This window comes from Carassius carassius, chromosome 37 (genome assembly GCF_963082965.1).
Source record: "Carassius carassius chromosome 37, fCarCar2.1, whole genome shotgun sequence".
NCBI lineage: Eukaryota > Metazoa > Chordata > Actinopteri > Cypriniformes > Cyprinidae > Carassius > Carassius carassius.
Genome location: NC_081791.1, coordinates 6,490,932 through 6,510,646, shown reverse-complemented (window position 1 = coordinate 6,510,646; position 19,715 = coordinate 6,490,932). Strand labels below are relative to the sequence as shown.

At 36.5% G+C, this 19,715-nt stretch overlaps 1 protein-coding gene and 2 long non-coding RNA genes across 5 annotated transcripts in view; 1 reads left to right on the top strand and 2 right to left on the bottom strand.

Moving 5' to 3' along the window:
• Positions 1-15,643, bottom strand: part of LOC132117891 (cadherin-like protein 26) — a 106,444-nt gene extending 90,801 nt beyond the window's left edge. Inside the window, exons 1-3 of one of the 3 annotated variants that reach the window (XM_059527235.1) lie at positions 15,457-15,643; positions 15,109-15,162; positions 14,611-14,706 (exon numbers count right to left, since the gene is read on the bottom strand). In XM_059527235.1, coding sequence (XP_059383218.1) covers positions 14,611-14,706; positions 15,109-15,162; positions 15,457-15,525 — 219 coding nt within the window. In that variant the 5' untranslated portion in view covers positions 15,526-15,643. The remainder of the gene's footprint in view (positions 1-14,610; positions 14,707-15,108; positions 15,163-15,456) is intronic. The other 2 variants (XM_059527238.1, XM_059527233.1) reach the window with 2 other exon arrangements.
• Positions 4,408-7,606, top strand: LOC132117893 (uncharacterized). Its single transcript, XR_009425865.1, has 6 exons — positions 4,408-4,620; positions 5,125-5,789; positions 5,889-6,535; positions 6,655-6,765; positions 6,890-7,166; positions 7,498-7,606. It is a non-coding gene; the product is annotated as an uncharacterized LOC132117893 (long non-coding RNA).
• LOC132117894 (uncharacterized) lies at positions 11,494-14,314 on the bottom strand. The gene is made up of 5 exons (XR_009425866.1): positions 13,920-14,314; positions 12,279-12,492; positions 12,043-12,118; positions 11,633-11,916; positions 11,494-11,519 (listed from the first exon to the last, which is right to left on the bottom strand). It is a non-coding gene; the product is annotated as an uncharacterized LOC132117894 (long non-coding RNA).
• Positions 15,644-19,715: the final 4,072 nt, after the last annotated feature.

Below are 19,715 nucleotides of genomic sequence, written 5' to 3'. Positions count from 1 at the left end.
GCGTCGCTTCCAGGTTTATTGGTGTGTGATCCCTGCACGCACGGCGCTTTACATTGGGTTCCCGTAGCGTTTTAGCTAAGACGCAGTATGAGAGAACTCTCGTGAGAGAACGTACTCGGTTACTAATGTAACCTCGGTTCTCTCTAGAAGAGGGAACGAGTACTGCGTTCTCTGCCGTGCGTACGATTCACTCTGGTTCGCTTCGGCGATGAAATAAATCAGGTGAGTCAGCCTTTTCGAGCTCCCTTTATAGGGCTAGGCCACACCCGTTTCGGCGGGAAGTGGCATGGAGGGCGCGAAGCTGTTGCATCAGCCTGCGCTCGATAGGCTTATGCAGTTGCCGCAGAGCAGCCAATGAGTGAGCGAGCCGTCTCGCCTATGGCTGTGTGCTGCTGCAAATGCGCTTTACAATAATTCAAAATTAAGGATAATTTTTTGCTTCAGTGTATCGTGAAAAGAGACTTTTCCCGTAGCATCTTAGCTAAGACGCAGTACTCGTTTTCTCTCTTCTAGAGAGAACCAAGGTTACGTTAGTAACCGAGTACGTTTTAATTGATATAGAAATGCCAGAAGTTAATATTGACAAAATAAAAGACATATTCAAGGATTTAGGCTACGAAAGTATGTGTGAGTGACTTATTAAAATAAAATAAAACAACACTGTGACGAGTGGGGCGGGGCCGAGGGATGTGGGAACACGAGGGCGGTGGACTAATTGGGAAATCAGCGACACCTGCGACCCACCACCGGTCTTGAGTCCCACAGAGGAGATAGAAGGATATAAAACTGGAGCGACGACAGTGAAGGACGAGAGAGGACTTTGGAGTTTGTCTCGCCTATGGCTGTGTGCTGCTGCAAATGCGCTTTACAATAATTCAAAATTAAGGATAATTTTTTGCTTCAGTGTATCGTGAAAAGAGACTTTTCCCGTAGCGTCTTAGCTAAGACGCAGTACTCGTTCCCTCTTCTAGAGAGAACCAAGGTTACGTTAGTAACCGAGTACGTTTTAATTGATATAGAAATGCCAGAAGTTAATATTGACAAAATAAAAGACATATTCAAGGATTTAGGCTACGAAAGTATGTGTGAGTGACTTATTAAAATAAAATAAAACAACACTGTGATGAGAGGGGCGGGGCCGAGGGATGTGGGAACACGAGGGCGGTGGACTGCTTGGGAAATCAGCGACACCTGCGACCCACCACCGGTCTTGAGTCCCACAGAGGAGATGGAAGGATATAAAACTGGAGCGACGACAGAGAAGAACGAGAGAGGACCAGGCCTGGGCTTTATTTTATGTTTTGGTTTTTATTTGTGCTGTTTTGTGTTTATGTTGGTTATTAAAAGTTTCATTTGATTGTCCGCCAGTTCTCGCCTCCTTCTTCCGGATGAATATGAAGGTTTTATTATTACAAACACTTTTTTTTTCCAACAAGTACTTTTGTTAAGACGAAAAAATAAAATAGTATACTGTAGGTTAACCCAGGGGTAGGCAAGTTCGGTCCTAGAGAGCCGCAGATCTGCAGAGTTCAGCTTCAATCCTAATCAAACACACCTGAACAAGCTCAATGTCTTTAGGATTACTAAGGTACAGGCAGGTGAGTTTTTTTTTTCAGGGTTGGAGCTGAACTGTGCAGGACTGCGGCTCTCTAGGACCGAACTTGCCTACCCCTGGGTTAACCTAATTTTAAAGAAAAAACATAGGTTGCTTTGAACATTAAAACAGAAAGCCATACATTACTGGTAGATTTACAAATATGGTCTGGGATTACACTCAATTTTCATTCACACTCTGTACATCATAAAACAAAATTAAATTAAAATAAATAAATAAAAAAACACTTAATAAAAAATACAAAAAAAATATATATATATATGTGGTGATGTTATCAGCCATCACGGGGTTAATTCCCAAATATGGCGTTTCCGCGAGGATAAAAGGAGATGCGACGGACATCTGGGTGAGCGTTTATTTTCCGTTTTCCACTTTCGGGGCGCCGTTTTCGGTTCAGGAGGTAAGGGCTTTTTGCGTCTAACGCATCTTGAATGTTCGGATCAGGAAGGGTGATTTTGGGACTCGTTTACCTTGCAGTGCGGCAGAGGACACTAGCAGACACGAGAGGCAAACAGATATCACTACGAGTTTTTCTTTATTAGCACGTTATTGAGTGCATCGAGCACCGCGAGTCATTTACCACAGCGATACAAGCGTGGAGGTGTTGCAGCAGGCTTGGCAGACCTTGAAGACTGGCAGACGCTGTCGGCTCGCTACTTACTGACTGTTTATCTATGTGTGATACTAAACGACCCTGAAGTGGATGGGGTGGCGTTTCACGTATAAATTACCATGTTCGCCCTCATTTCCGTCTCTTGCTCCAACTGTCTACTACTATCTGAGACGCTGTATTCTATTTCAACAGTCTGACTGCTTCCATCCGGTTGCGGACTGTATTCAAGCCGATCGAAGCACGCGTCGGATATTTCTAAAATCGATCCTTAATGTGACAGTATTCCTCGACTGTTGAACTGAGGTTGGGGGGAAATAATTGCACACTGACAAATTCTCTACGTCACCCTTGTATTTATTTAGTTTATATATGGGTGTTTAATCCGAATTCTGCATTCATTATTGTGAAAGAAATTTCATACCGTTACATCCCTTGCATATGAAATGGGATTGTGTGACTATCCTGACTCACCGTGGCCGAACTGAATTCTGGGGGATGGGTGTTGGAATCAGTGATATCCAGAAAAACAGTTGCAGTTGAAGACATTGTAGGTGTGCCTTGATCCCTCGCTTCAACTAGCACTTTATATTGTTTTGCTTTCTAAAATACAGGAAACAGAAAAGATTAGAAATACTGAAAAATACTGAAAATGTGCATTCAACATTAGTTACTCACATCATAATCAAAGCATCCCGTGAAGGCGAGCTGTTTGACTGTAGAGGTAGGTAAGTCCTTCAGGGTAAATTTTGGTGAGGCAGGGTCTTGTGACACCACCGCCATGGTGAACTGGGAATTAGGAGTATCCTTCAAATCAATGTCATGAGCTTGTAATACTGCTTGGACTACACCTATTAAAACAAGGATGATTAATAAGAGAAAACAAGCTCTCTGCTTGCTCTTTACTTTTAACAGTTTAGTTTATAAATAACTGCTTCTCTTGGACAAGGAGCAAGTTTTGATTTTTAAAAGTGTTTGTATGTTTAAATATCACTATGAATTATTTAATTTGAAAAGATCAACAACAGTAAGACTTCTGGTTGGCATTTACTACACAGAGCCATAATTCACTGAAAATCTATACAAAATCGATTTTAAAATCGCTGGCGATTCTTTGTCGATTTTGAAAGCGATTTTGTGTTAGTTGTCGGTAGACTACGGCTCTGTGTAGTAACTGCCGCTCCACCTGAACCAGTGTTGCCAAATCTGCGGTTGTTTTTCATGTCCGCAGTTTGAAGCAACCCCAATACCAATAACGTGATATTTATCCTCTAAAATGCGAATTTTACCAAGGCAATCCTGCCAAAAAACGTATATTTTAACCCCGGGAAGCAATTTGTATCGGGGAACCTCCTGGAATCGCGATTGGGCTAGTTTTAGATTAGTTTTGAGAAGCAACTGGGCAGGATTTGTTGTGAAAACCTGGCAACCCTGATCTGAACGCAATTGCTGGAGATATACAGCTAATTACAGGAGCGTCTTTGCTGATGAGATGCGCATGAAAATCGCATTCGATTTTTTGCACAGCCCTAAAAGCATTAGATTTTGTAATTTCTGTGTCGCCAAATAGAGATATTAAAAAAAATTCTCACTGGGGAGGTACTCTTTCAGAAGGTATAAAAATGTACCATTTATGTACAAAAATACACACACACACACACACACACACACACACACACAAGGCTGCACACTTTATCTTCATATATATGCACTTACCTTCAGGCGTGTTCTCAGGAACACTTGCACGGATAGTGCTCGGATTGAACTGAGGACTATTGTCATTCTTGTCCTTTATTTCTACATTAAATGACAGTGTTTTGTCCATTGCGATACCAGTCTGCCTGTCCAGCACATCAAAGTCAATCTACAAAAGAAACAAAAAGTCCAAATGAACTACATCGATATATAAAAACTGAATCAGTCCTTCCTGTTGTTAGCATTAGTGTCATGACAAACTCAACAAATCTTTTTTTGTCTTACATGGAAGATGGGGTTCATTTCTATGGTGTAAGATCGCTTTCAAAAAGATGTATGCACAACTTTAAACATTTATAATCGTATTTTTAAATATTTGTGCGTAAATTAACTTAAGCACGCAAAATTAAGTTTTCATACACGTGAGTCAATACAATTACATTTGTGTTTTTATGTAAGTGTGATTCTAGAAGCTACGACTGTAAACATTCACGAGTACAACTCTGATTTCTACGACTACGAATTCTTCATTATGAACACAAATTCAAGTTTGTGGGGACGAGTAAAGAACAGTTGAAATGACGTCACTGCCGGCACAGGGCAGGTAATCGAACCTTGATTCCATCTAAAGCGCATGCGTCAAAGGTGAAAGATGGCTAACAACAGACCTGAGGCTGCTAGCCCAGGCTCAGCATCACAGGTAAAGTAGATAACGTGTTTATTCAACAGTTTATACGATTTTACTATTTTTATAGCACTTTATAATTATAGAAATTTCTGCAACTCAGACGTTATTGCTTTTGCTTGCAACCTAACGGTATTTACTCGCTGTTAACTAGTGCTAGGCGATGTTAGCGTTGATGAAGTGCTCTGTGTAAAAAGTAACATTATAGTTAGTAATGTTAGAACTTGACCTGTTTCGCCGATTGACACTGCATGAACTGCAATAAACTTAACTGCTATCATATGTTTAGCAATGTCGACCAGAGGAATAATGAGTAATGAAAACTGAGCCAGACAAAGTAATTGCTTTAGCTTGCAAAATAATGATAACGTTAACTTAGCTACGCCTATTAGATTGCAAACATTCTTCAGTTGTAATGTTTTGAATGTCTATTTAGCCTAACGTTACATAAAGTTGAAATGGTAAGGCTAAGTTAACGGTACCATGTATTGCATCTAATATGTATTTTGTCATTTACAGGGACCACTGGCTACTCAGTTACTGCAGCGTCTGGAATCAAGGATCACTGACTCGTTAAGTCAACCATACTTTAATTGGGACTACTTCCAGTACGTTGTAAATCAGGAAGCCTTTATTCTGACATCTGCATCTAGCATTTTAAACATCCCAGCTGAAATTGTGGAGTGTCTTTTATCCCTTCAAAGAATGATTCACGCAGCTCTTTCACAAGTGAGTCCCTGTGTTTTTATTAGAGAAGGAGGACTCGGCCGACCAAAATTGAGTTTTTCTGAGGAGCTGCTGTCCAGGCTTATTGACATGCCCTTACCAGTGTCTTGTATCGCCAACCTGCTGGGTGTCAGCCAAAGTACAATTTTCCGGCGTATGCATGAACTCAGGTTGTCCACAAGACTTACATACAGCAGTTTATCTGACAGTGATCTGGATGATGCTGTCATCTCCATAAAAACCAGGATCCCAAATGCAGGATACAGAATGGTTAAAGGTTGCCTCCAAGCAAATGGACATAGAGTTCAGTGGAATCGCATCAAGGAGTCCATGCACAGAGTTGATGCTCCAGGAATTTTGGAAAGAATGACATAGCTTGGTTGCATCGTCAGGAGGACATACTTCGTACAGCGGCCTTTGTCATTAGTGCACGTGGACACTAACCATAAGCTCATAAGGTAAAATATTCATTTATTTATGTAATTTATTATGGGTGTTGAGTTAATGCAGCTCTTTTCATTAACTGCTCATTGTCATCTCATCCTTTTGATTTCAAGGTACAACATTGTCATATTTGGAGCAATAGATGGTTACTCCAGAAAGGTGCATCACTTTTTTTTTTTTTTACTACTTTTATTATAGTGATTTACTCTTCCTGTATATTTTTGTGTTCATGTATTCACTGTTGATAGACTGCATAAGGTTCCGTCCGTATTATTATTATTATTATTTATTATTATTATTATTTAAATCCAAAACGTATAATGACAAAACCAAATTCAAATGACAGTCTGATTTAGTTTTTTTGCAAATTCATTTTTTCGTTTCTCCACTGAATTAAGACATTAAGAAAAACAAGACCGGTGGGTCAGATGACCCGGAAGTAAAAGTAAATATATCAAAATAAAGGACAACAGTAGTTGATTACATGCAGTTTAATATTGTGCATTTATCCATGTGCACAGCAAAAGTCACGTTTAATTAGCAAATTTTTTGGTGCATTACATTTGGTAATATACTTTACCCTAAGTTATTATTGTGTGTGCAGTAGGCAATGTGAGTATATTTAAATGTTTGCAGATTCACTATATGAAACTCTGTTATCTGTATAGATACTGTATCTGGAACCAGCAACAAATAACTGCTCAAACACTGCCCTTTCATTTTTCCTTAAGGCAGTGGAAAACTTTGGCTGGCCTTCTAGGTAAATAGTGATATCTTGTGCTACTGTTTCTATGCTCTTGTTGATCATTTTAAGTAATGTTCAATGGAATATTTTGTTGTGATAATTATAACTGAGCATTTCCCCTATTCATTTTCCAGGGTCAGGGGCGATGAAGGCGTTGAAAATGTTGCAATTGCTGAAACCATGTTCAGTGTTAAAGGCACCGGAAGAGGGAGCTTCATCGCTGGGCGAAGTGTACACAACCAAAGGTTAAAATGATAATCTACAGTATATTCATAGTGAGAATGTTAAATCATTGTTGGAAAGTGTTTTAAGTAAGACTATGTGAATGATTACTTTTGAGTTGAGTAAGGCCTGTTATTTCTTATTTAGGATTGAACGCCTATGGCGAGATGTCTGGACCTCTGTCACTCATCTGTACTATGAAGTTCTTCACAGTCTAGAAGAAGATGGCCTGTTGGATTTGTCAGATGCTGTCCATCTGTTTTGTGCCCATTATGTGTTCCTACCGCGTCTGGCAGAGGCCCTTCACACATTCACAGAGGGCTGGGACAACCATCCGTTACGATCTGAAGGTGGACTCACACCTAACCAACTCTGGGTTATGGGTCACATGCAGAACCCTTGTAACACAGATGAAGATTTGCAGGTTTGTTGAAGCAATCTCTCAAAAGTGCAGTTACAAAATGCAGATAAAATGTTTTCAACCTGAAAGTATCGATTTAGACTTATATAAAAAAAGCTGAAATTAAATTTTTGAATGGTGTAAATAACTCTAGAAGAAGGTTATTGAATAATAATATAGAAGTATGTAAGAGTAGTGTGTTGTTTCACTTAAGCACACAATTAGACAAATAACTGAGCTTGATTTGATAGATTTTCTTTTGTCACTGCATTAGGCCTTTGTACGTCAATGTGTGCTTGGCAGTGTTTTCAAATATTTCTAAATGTTGTTTCATACAAAATAACACTATTTTCAGAACATGGAGCTGTTTGGAACTGACTGGGAGATGTTTGATGGTGTGCCTGAAGAACCTTATGGAGTTGAAGTCCCAGAAATTGAGTGCCCCCTGACTCCAGCTAGTATGTAAACTGTACAGTCCATGATCAATCCCTCTGCATCATCAGAATCATTTGGCAGAGACATTTATATATCAATGGTTCAGTGCATTGAAAGTCTATGTGTGACACAAAGAAACACTTAAGATATAATCAGTCCTTACAAAAGATTTAATGGAATGAAGTTGAACATTTGCAAACAGACTGCCAGTTACAAAAGGCTTGCTGTGACATTACTTCATTTTATCATGGGAGCAACAGTGAGGTAAAAAACTAACTCCTCATTCATTTTGGTTTTAAAGTGAACCATTTATAACAGGAAAAAAAGGTTTTGTAACCATGAATAAAGTTATTCACAGAAACAAGAAAATGTCAAATAAAATGTCAATAAAACAAAACAATTCAATGCCTATTTTGACTTATGCAGTTACTTTAGTTTTCCCTTGGAGTGAGTTGTTACACCCTGTCAAAGGTTTGCCCATGGCATATGGCTAATGTCATAATGTTTTTGAATTCACTGAATGTTTTCAGGTGCACTGAGGGAAATGTTATTGTACGACTGCAGGCGCTGACAATAGGAAAACAAACAGTGTGCTGTGTGTCACAGTCATGGTGGAATCTCACATTTATGACAAAGTCCTTCTTTTCACTAGGCAGAAGGGGCTTGTGTCCCTGTCCAGTGAGCCACTGCATGATTCTTCCAACAGTCAAACTTTCTGGAGCAATGTTGTTGTTGCTTGGGCCATCTTGTTCTTAAAAAAAAGAGATTAAATGTAAGTCTGGATAAATAAAGGAAGGCAGCATCTTTTTAATTGTTTTTCAACTTAATACAATTAGTTAATAAGATTCCTCAATTAAATCAGATTAACATGTTAAGCATAGCCCCTTTTTAGGTTGGGAGCAAGGGGTGTTAAAAGCCCTGTCTGTGTGTAAAATTTCATGAAGCACTTATTCTAGAGGTCATAATATTAAATATCACATTTAAAATCAAGATTCTGCAAAAGAAACGTTAAGGCTTGTGAATTTATTGGAGTGTGTAAATTCATAGCTAGCCATTTCCACTGTGCTGTATAAATTACTGCAGGACAGCAGAAGAAAACCTTACTACTTCTACATTATTCAATATTGTCTAAAACACACCAGAATCCTCAATTTCCTGAAGGTAGTCCTGGAAAAAATTCATGATGTTTGTTTCCATGCGGTGTTTGGCAGAACCAATCTCACTGAAGACAGGGCGGCTGTTTTCCAGAATGAAGACTGCATCCACCTTTAAGAAGAAAATACATTTCAGTCTGCATTTAACATAAGTAATTCTTGCAGAAAAAAATAAATGCTTAATTAAAAGCAACCAGAAACCCATGTCGAGCTACTAGGACATGTTGTTACAATCCCTATGAAGAATCTGCACTTTCTTGGAACGAATCCCCACATCCTTGAGGAGCCTGGTTGTTAAAATGACTACAAACTCTCCACATCCAACCTCAGCAGGAAGCACTGCCTCGGCTGCTAGCTCGTTGTACTACTGGCTTTTCCATTCATATGATTCCCCAACGGCAACCTCCCAAGGTACCGTAAGCCCTAAGATGTAAAGTGACTTCTCTAAGTTGACCACAAAATCAGGTCTGGCCTAAGAGTGGTTGAGACAAAATGTACCTTATCATCTTCCCCTGTAACAAACAGTGGTTGGCAAAGCTCTTGATGGGTCTTCATGATCGTTGGTAGTTCATAGAGCTGCAGGCCTTTTCTGAGCTGGTCAAGCATCGGGATGAGTCTCATGGTGGAGTGAAGTATAACAGCTCTATCAGACAATATAAAAGTGTTTCATCAGGAGATTCAACATTTGTAGTAAAACTGTTTACAGTAGGAAAAAATATATAATTGTTAAATTATAATTGTGACATTTAAAAGTGGTTTCACAACATAGCGTTGCAAGAAGAAATTCCAAATCAAGTCACAAATTGTTGTACTATTCCTTGTACTCCCTTTCTATAATGAAAACCAAAAATGTAAATATACCTTATTATGCTGTCCCTTTTATCCTCAGACACGATTCCAGTGTATCCGCAGGTCACAATGTCACCAATCAGGTCACTGATGTTGTCATCACTGGCGTTGTTTATCTGAAAGTCGATTGGTGTTAAGTGAAAGTTGTTCTCATTGCATAATTGTGCTCTACGGTCAAACAAGCAACTCATTAGATTTGTGCAATCCATGTCATAATGAAGTTAATACTATTATTGACCGTGATAAAATTGGACTTACCTTTACAATTAGCTGTGACAGTTCCAAATCTGTGACATCACTGGCAGACACTTGAATGCTGTCAGAGTCACCAGAGCAGAGATATCTGAAGCACCATTCACGCAGGAAGTAAGGGCAAGGTCCGCCTTGTGCCAGACTAGCTGCCATGACTTCTCCTGCAGTCCTAATAAATGGAAGAATTAAACGATTGAAACAGGATATAAACTAAAGTAGTACTGCAATTAATATGCTTAAAGACAACATGCAAAAAGAACTTAATTACACACCTGAAGAAGTTACAGTCCAAACTGTTAAGGCAGTAAACAGGATTCTTCCCTTTCTTATCTGGACCTTCAACAAATAGTCTTTTTTCTATTTCTACCAGCATTTCTGGAAAACAACAAATACATGAAATTCAAAAGGTCTCTTCAATGTTCATTTTTTTCATCCAATCAGCATTTGAGCCCATTGCACCACCAGAGGCCCCCTGTTGACACATGCGTCTGATTTAACAAATATGGACATACACCTGTACCTGTGAGGAATTCTTTGGAAAGGGCACCAGTATCAATGCCTGCCTCGGCAAAGAATGTGACCTTAAGTCTACATTTGGGTGAGGTCTTCTTCTGCCGTTGCCACTGTTGCATGCCTCTGTTGTAGAGATCAGTTCGTGACACACAGATGGAAAATGTGTTTGTCTCATCAACCTGATTACCAATCCAATTCAAGATGTCCTCAGAACTGAAAAAAAGACATTTAACATTTGAATCACAACTAAATCTATGTGGTTTTTATGATTTCATAGGTGTTTGCTACTGTTTCTCAGGGTGGTCGTTAGGCCTGGTACAATACTCGCACATCCTCCTATACTGGTGACGCTCTCAGGAGTGAGGTGAGGCCTCAATGCAAGTCAGAACGGGCAAAATATCACAAACATACCATGTTTCTGGATTACTAGATTGCTCTATGACCACACATAACATCACTTTCAACAGGAAAAAGCTGTATCTCTTTAAGGGTTTATTGTTCAGATAACATCATTCACCACCATAATTCCCTAATATACAATTTTACCTTTGAAAGGTACTGATTGGATCACTTGACTCATGGCCATCATCATCTGAAGTTCTGCACACAAAGAAAACAGATTGTCCTGAATTAACAATAAACAACTACATTAAAAATTTGGCAGGAAATCTCCTTACATCTAATTTATTGTCAAATCAACATTCAACATAAAAAACTAGCACTGAAACCAACATTACCGTAATCCGCAACTGGCTGCATGGAACTCAATGATTTCAGGATGAAATGCATTTCCGCACACAGGACACTCAGCGGTCTAACAAATTAATTTATAATGCATGAGAATAAAGCATCACACTACTCCTGAAATATAAGAAAACATATCTAAGCTAAAGAAACTTAAACAACACTTGTAGAGCCCAAATTCTAGCACCAGCAAAGTGACATGTATAACATCATGACCTTCAATTGGTGCAAAGAATATATACCTTGGAAATGACCAATTACAAGTTACAATGCTGTTTTTACATATATTTGTGAGTGCTAATAAATGGCATTTGTAAAATAAACTTAAAAATAACAGCAAAAAGTATCTTACCTTGCTTTTCTCGTAGCAAAGTGCAGCTGAGCATTGTTCTTCCTTGCAGCTTTCATCATGTTCTTCCTTGCAGCTTTCCTGTGGATGAAACACAATAACAACACTTTTCAGTGCTGTACACAATAAAAACATGTAATTTTTCAATCCAATAAATTCTGAAATAATGCCTAAAAGACCAAGCTTTAACATACTTCTTCAGCAGAATCACACAAATCTACAAGTTGTTTCTTGCATTCCTTTATGTGTCCTGGAAGAATCTGAAGCGGAACCATTTTTTTGCAGGTTGTACACTGGGCTTTGGGCATCTTCTCAAATTCCTTTGCTTCTGTTGGTAAAGGAATTGTATCCAGTTCTTCTTGTAAAGGAGCAATGTACATTGTATATTTTCCATTCCCGCTCACTGCTTTTAGCTGCTGGCCAGTGTATCCATTTAAATCTGGAGGGATAACAGCCAATCTCCGCTGCCCACCCCCACCTAAAATTTAACAGTTGTAGATACTAAATATAGCCAATCTGAATATACAGCAATTACTCATCTAGGGAGTACATTGAAACACAATTTGAAACCATTGACATTAATACACTGTATATGCCTACATACCTGTGGACTTGTGCAGCAACCAGCCTCCACAGATATTTGCCAGTCTTGGATATGTGCTCAAAAGCAAATCTGAAAACTAAAATGACAGAAGCAGGATTATAACTGTAAAATGTAAAATGATTTTTATTTTGTCATACTAATATTTATTACATCAAGCATTAATATGAATTGTAAGATGGGTGTTTTTAATATTTAGATATTACTTTAGGCAAGGCAGTTAATTAATGATTACATACCTCTGAATGTGTGATGTTTTCATTAAGGGTTAATGAACGTTTTCCAAGGCCAGCCAGTATAAGCTGCAGTTCCTCTTCTCCATTTGGTGTTTTTTCACGTTGCTTTTCAAGAAGAAAAAAGTTCACCAAAAAGCTCTTCCCAGGTTGTGTTGGTGTATATGGTGCAAAACGCTTCTTGCCTCTTGCCTCCTTTCGGAAAAATCCAGGAAAAGACCTAAACATATAAGATGGCAAACTATTATTCTCTTATGTTGTCATCCATCAACACAAAACAACCTAACTTAAAATATATCTACATTCTCAATGACTAATTATGTTATGTTTTGCTTACATTAGAATCGGGGCCTAGTTTGTCTAAAAGTACCTACACTGGGTGTACAGTAACAAAATGAATGCAGACAAATGACCCATGTATCCTACCGAGCCATTTCTTGTTTGACAGACTGTCCAGAGTCATTGCGCTGAGGCCTCACTTACTGCGCTCCCTGTCCAACAGCAGCTTCTCCTGTACTGCCCTGACTGACTGGCATGACATTTGCCGGTGCACTGTTTCTCAATAGCAACACCAGGTTTTGGGCTGCACTTAAGATGTCTGTTAATTGGCCCTGAGTAATAAGAAAGACAATAACTAAATGCCAAATGTTATAGCCATAGGTATTTTTAGTATTACACAGAACACCTGCAAAACACATTAATCATAGTAGGGCTTGTCAACGCCCGGGTCTTGGTCCACATTCAGACTAGAAAGCAAGCTCGTCCGAACCTGCAGCTGGTCTCCAGCAACTGACTCTGCCTTGCTAAAAGGAATACATGAATGTACTGATGACCTTGAATGACTGGTTTTAAACAAATGTTGCATTGCTTATTAATAAGTTAATTTATTACCCTCAATCGTTCAGGTTCTGTGGTCGTGAATAAAAAGCAGATACTGAACCACTGAGTCAAAAGTTTGTATTAGCCCATTATGCTCATTAACATTACAATGACTTGCTGGTTGACGTTATCTCATCATATCTGGCTCAGTTGTTAACATTACTGATTTGGTCGTCATGGTTAAACATATCATAACAGTGCAGTTTAGTTCTAAAATCACTAACTATAACGTTACTTTTTACACAGAGCACTTCATCAACGTTAACATCGCCTAGCACTAGTTAACAGCGAGTAAATACCGCTGGGTTGCAAGCAAAAGCAATAACGTAACGTTATGTAACGTTAGGCTAAATAGACATTCAAAACATTACAACTGAAGAATGTTTGCAATCTAATAGGCGTAGCTAAGTTAACGTTATCATTATTTTGCAAGCTAAAGCAATTACTTTGTCTGGCTCAGTTTTCATTACTCATTATTCCTCTGGTCGACATTGCTAAACATATGATAGCAGTTAAGTTTATTGCAGTTCATGCAGTGTCAATCGGCGAAACAGGTCAAGTTCTAACATTACTAACTATAATGTTACTTTTTACACAGAGCACTTCATCAACGCTAACATCGCCTAGCACTAGTTAACAGCGAGTAAATACCGTTAGGTTGCAAGCAAAAGCAATAACGTCTGAGTTGCAGAAATTTCTATAATTATAAAGTGCTATAAAAATAGTAAAATCGTATAAACTGTTGAATAAACACGTTATCTACTTTACCTGTGATGCTGAGCCTGGGCTAGCAGCCTCAGGTCTGTTGTTAGCCATCTTTCACCTTTGACGCATGCGCTTTAGATGGAATCAAGGTTCGATTACCTGCCCTGTGCCGGCAGTGACGTCATTTCAACTGTTCTTTACTCGTCCCCACAAACTTGAATTTGTGTTCATAATGAAGAATTCGTAGTCGTAGAAATCAGAGTTGTACTCGTGAATGTTTACAGTCATAGCTTCTAGAATCACACTTACATAAAAACACAAATGTAATTGTATTGACTCACGTGTATGAAAACTTAATTTTGCGTGCCTAAGTTAATTTACGCACAAATATTTAAAAATACGATTATAAATGTTTAAAGTTGTGCATACATCTTTTTGAAAGCGATCTTACACCATACATTTCCCTGTCGATGGGCCGGTTTACATATACATCCCCGCTGCTTTCATCAATGCTGAACAAACCAAATGGTTTCTCTGTCACCCCTTGTCCTTTGATGCGGAACTTGACGGAGTTGTCCTGCTTTTTGTCATTGAACAGCTAGCATCAATTAAACAAAAATACATGAGAATCATGTTCAAGTACAGTCTAATTTATGATCATTTATTTGAATCCATTATTAATATTGTTCAAGCTCTTAATTCCTCAGTGCATCTAATCAGATCTTAGATCCAGACAGGACAGGAGTAAAGTTACCGTTGTTATTATAGAAGGAAACGGTCCAGGCATGTTCTCTTCCAGATCAATAGTGGACAGAACCCATCTTCTCTTTGAACGAATAAGAACAGCATCCTTTGAGACAGAGAGAGATATAATGAGTGATCAGTAATGCTAAAAGCTACAGACAACCTTCTTCTGGTTCAAACAGAACATCTCTCTGATTCTGAAACATGCTACAGAACTAAAATCAAATAAAAAAATAAACAAAATTCCTTTATAATTTGTGAGGAGAGAGTTTATATATTAAGTTAGAAAAACAATGGCTAATACTTTAAATTATCCATATCCTGATTTTTTAAATCTTCTGTTTCATCGAGTCTTTCAAAGATACTTTTTTTTTTTTACATTTAATTTTTACTTACATTATGTAATATATGTGTATCTAAATCTAAATGAAGTCTTGTATTGTGATCTGATGATAAGTGGGATTTTAATTTGTGGGACATTACATGCTGATTTGGTCTTTTACATTACCCTCTTTTCCCGAATGTTGGTATCTTTTTTGCTGTAAGCGGCCACTTCAGCAAGCTGATGAATAGACAAAAAACAGGGTGATACTAATTAATTAACATTTAATCAATAAACAAACAAGCGATTGAATAGAAACCCTTCTAAGTGCCTGTTATGGATCATATAACTTGACATTTCAATGCCAAGAACCTTTATTTCTTAGAGTGTAGAAGTCTTAAGAATTAAAACCACTCAAAGTAATCTATGGTTTAAGAAAGTAATCTATGGAAAACAAAAGGAAGCAACATCGCAGGTAAACAAATCACTTAAAATCGTCATCTGTCACTAAAGAAAGGGTTAAAGGTTACTCACAGCAAGTAGAATCAGGATTAAAGTGCTCTTCATCATTCTGCTGTGCTCCTGTTTGCAATCACTCTCCATATGTCAGATCAGCACCTGTGTCAGTCACCTTAACTGGGATTACATATAAAGTGAGACACCATTACACACCTTTTTTGTACTTTTGTGCATCTATGTGGACCTGTGTGTGTTTGTGTGTGCATAACCTGTGCCTGTGAATACAATGAGTCAACTATCAACACAAAAACCCTTCAGGGCAGCAGTCTGGGAGTGGCTACTCTGCAGTGAACAGCGAGTGAGGTTTCACTTCAGTTTTCTCTTCAGCTAAAAGAAGACAAACTGGTTGCTCGGCTTGCCATCTGTCAAGTGAAATGAGCACTTTCGGTGGTGAGCCTGTGTTTGAATTTATGTGCAGATCAAACATTCAACTCTGCTACCTTTATGCAAACGACATTCACCTCATGTCTGTTTCAAGCCTGGGCCTGTATTTACTGAGCAGTGTATAAATGGGATCGGTGTGTTCTACATTTATATATAAAACATCCTATAATTTATGTAATATTTATATAATTTATATAATATAATTAATTATCATGCTAAGGTTGAAAAACATTTCAGTTATTTCACATTCATATATAAAACATTATATCATTTATATAATATAATTAATTATCATGCTAAGGTTGAAAAACATTTTAGTTATTTCATATATGTGACATTTTAGTTATTTCACATTTATATATAAAACATTCTATAATTTATATAATATTTATATAATTTATATAATATAATAATTATCATGCTAAAGTTGAAAACATTTTAGTTATTTCACATTTATATATATATATATATATATATATATATATATATATATATATATATATATATATATATATATATATATATATAAATAAACATTATATACTTATATATAAAACATTATATAATTTACTAAAACAATTAAAGGTTTAAAACACATTTTAGTTATTTCATATATGAGACATTCAGTTATTTCACATTTATATATATAACATTCTATAATTTATATAATAGAATTATCATGCTAAGTTGAAAAAGAAAAACATTTAAGTTATTTCACATTTATATATAAAACATTCTATAATTTATATAATATAATAATTAAAGGTTTAAAAAACATTTTTAGTTATTTCATATATGAGACATTCAGTTATCTCACATTTATATATAAAACATTCTATAATTTATATAATAGAATTATCATGCTAAGTTGAAAACATTTTAGTTATTTCATATATGTGACATTGTTATTTCACATATATATATATATATATAAAACATTATATAATTTATATGATATAATTAATTATGCTAAGGTTGAAAAACATTTCAGTTATTTCACATTTATATATAAAACAGCCTATAATTGATATAATATAATAATTATGCTAAAGTTGAAAACATTTGAGTTATTTCACATTTATATATAAAACATTCTATAATTTATATAATATTTATATAATTTATATAATATAATTATCATGCTAAAGTTGAAAAACATGCCGTTCTTTATATTCTATCTTTTATATAATATACATAATCTGAAAGCAATTTAAATAAGGTTGAAAAACATTCTGTTCTTTTAAAAAGGTTATACATGAAACGTTTATAAAAAATATACTGAAACCGACTGTTTCAGATAAAACAAGATCCATTTTTAGGGGGCAGAAGAAGCTGTTTTCACATCAGTTTTGATCCTGACCCTCTGTGTCCCACTGTCTACGTCTGCACGCTACAGTGCACACTCGTCCGAATTTACTACAAAATCACAATATCTTCAAAGCCATTGCTAATTAAAACTAACGTATCTCACGCAGGAGTACCGTGTTTTGACAGTTTTCTGACGGTTCACCTATGAATTACGGTTGGTGCGCGGCTAGCATCTCTTGTACCCCTCTCTCTCTCTCTCTCTCTCTCTCTCTCCCTCTCATACATTCATTCGTCTCCAAGTCTTATTTTCTTCTTTTAATGAATATAAACACATTATACATTTGCAAACAATATAAAACAAAACATTTACATTAGTTTTAGTCATCACTAAAAATATACATTTTACCAGGATCGGGGAAAAAATATATAATTAAACAGAACAAAGAATATGGTCTATTGAGGAACCCGGATGTGTCGTTGACACAATTCAGTTAAATTCATTTCACATTAATCGTTGCAAAACATTTTCTATATTATATTTAAAACCTTTTATATCCATCTTTATATCATATCTTTTTCAAAAAGCTGTTTAATTATTTATTTTAACCGTACACCTACAGTACCACCACACACTAAAATGCTGCATGCACGTACATTTTTTTAATTAAATTTAGTTTTTAAGCGATCTGAATTATGACTACCCTATACATTTAATCATAAACCACACGTACCCTGTTATATCACTATAATATCCATTCCACTATACAATTTTGTATTCTGATAAACCAAATAAACAAGCGGACATACGCATGAACATATCAAGTTAAAAAGAGACTTATCTCTATTTTAAAAAATATGAAAAAATAAATAAATACAATTATATATGACAACGTGTTACTAAACCAGAACACACGTTTTAAACAAGTATTCATAATGTTTATAAAACACATCGCAGTAACAGACATGTTACTAAACCAAACCAAATCATTTATCATACATTTTTAATCATGTATTCAACATATACTTATAACACCAATGTCTGGGGGAGGCCAAAATACCTCCAGTCACCCCAAAACCCACTCAGACTCCAGGGGTTAAAGAATATGGAAATATGGAGACCTGAAGGGGTGCTTCACACACCCCGCGCGCGGCGAGGGTGGAGTTCCAGACCGCATGATCTAAGCCAGAGGGGTACATTATTTCAAAGTTAACATTAATGTAATGTTTGAATAATCAGTACCCTCACTACATCTGATGTAATTCATTACATCTGTTTAAATGTTTCTTAATTCAACAAAATGATGATATATATAAAATATTTAGATTTTTATATAATATTATATAATAATTATTTATATCATATATATAATTATATTATATTAGATGCGTTATGCATTAATCACTTTAGATTCTTTAAAGTTCTTATTTTTTGCATGATCTTCAAAGTTTTTAATACCATCTTTCTGTCTCCCTCTCCCTCTCTCACACGGACACACACACACACAGACAATGAAACATGATGCCAAAGTCTTTCTGTATGTTTTAAAAATAAAGCTAAAAATATAGATTTTGCTTTAAATGTATGCTACATTTGTTTGTCGCAGCATAGACTGTGAAGGTTAGATGAAGTTGATTGATCTTTTAGAAGAATTCTTTCAGAGAAAGACCCTTGATCGTATTCACCCATTAAAGATGGTTCAGGAGAGATGGGCTTCTGGACCCACGCATCCTAGAGATGTAATTTATGTGCGTTGCTACGGTCGTAAACCTTTCACATATCTACGGTACTTTCAGACACAGAGCAGGAAAGACATTTGCAGGGCCTCTGTTTAACTGTTCCAAAATACCTCCATTTAAAAGCAAAATTAAAATATAAAAATGACCGCCTGTACAGCTGTAGTTCTATTTTATATTAAAAGTATCCTTACTATCCATATTATATTCTTTATTTAAAACGATATATTTAACCGGCAGTATCCCCCCAACGTGTTTTCCATCAGTTGTTTGGCCTTCGGGCTTTTTACGTAGTGCTTTTCAGTTACTGTAAGATCGCTTTACACAAGTGTAATGAAAGTTAACTTTTCTTAAAGTTTATAGTTGTATTTTACTGTATCCGCATCTTTCTATCCTGTAGATTGTATGCGTACTATAAAATAACAAATATACATTTTGCTTAAAGTCAGTAAAATAATTACACCTACAATTTGAAACGTGTTTAAACACATTGTGTGTCACTAAAGCAAGGCACGCCGTCTATCGTCTTATTTTTTTTAAATAACCTGATGACCGGCATCATCTCTTCATATAATTTATGCCCCAGAGTGCTTTTCTCACACGAGTAGAAAACTCTTTCTCTTTGGATGTGTTTGGCGGAAACATAATTTCTACATCAGAAAATTTTTTAAATGTACGACTGAACTTTTCTCATTCGACAGAAATACTATTTTCAAATTATTTACCCGGCCTATGGCACTCGGTGTAAATGTTCTTACCTAGAACAGAAAACATACGCTTTGATTATTTTGTAGGCATCGTGTAATGTTAAATGGTTTACTAAAAAAATTAAAGCACCGGCAGCTGTG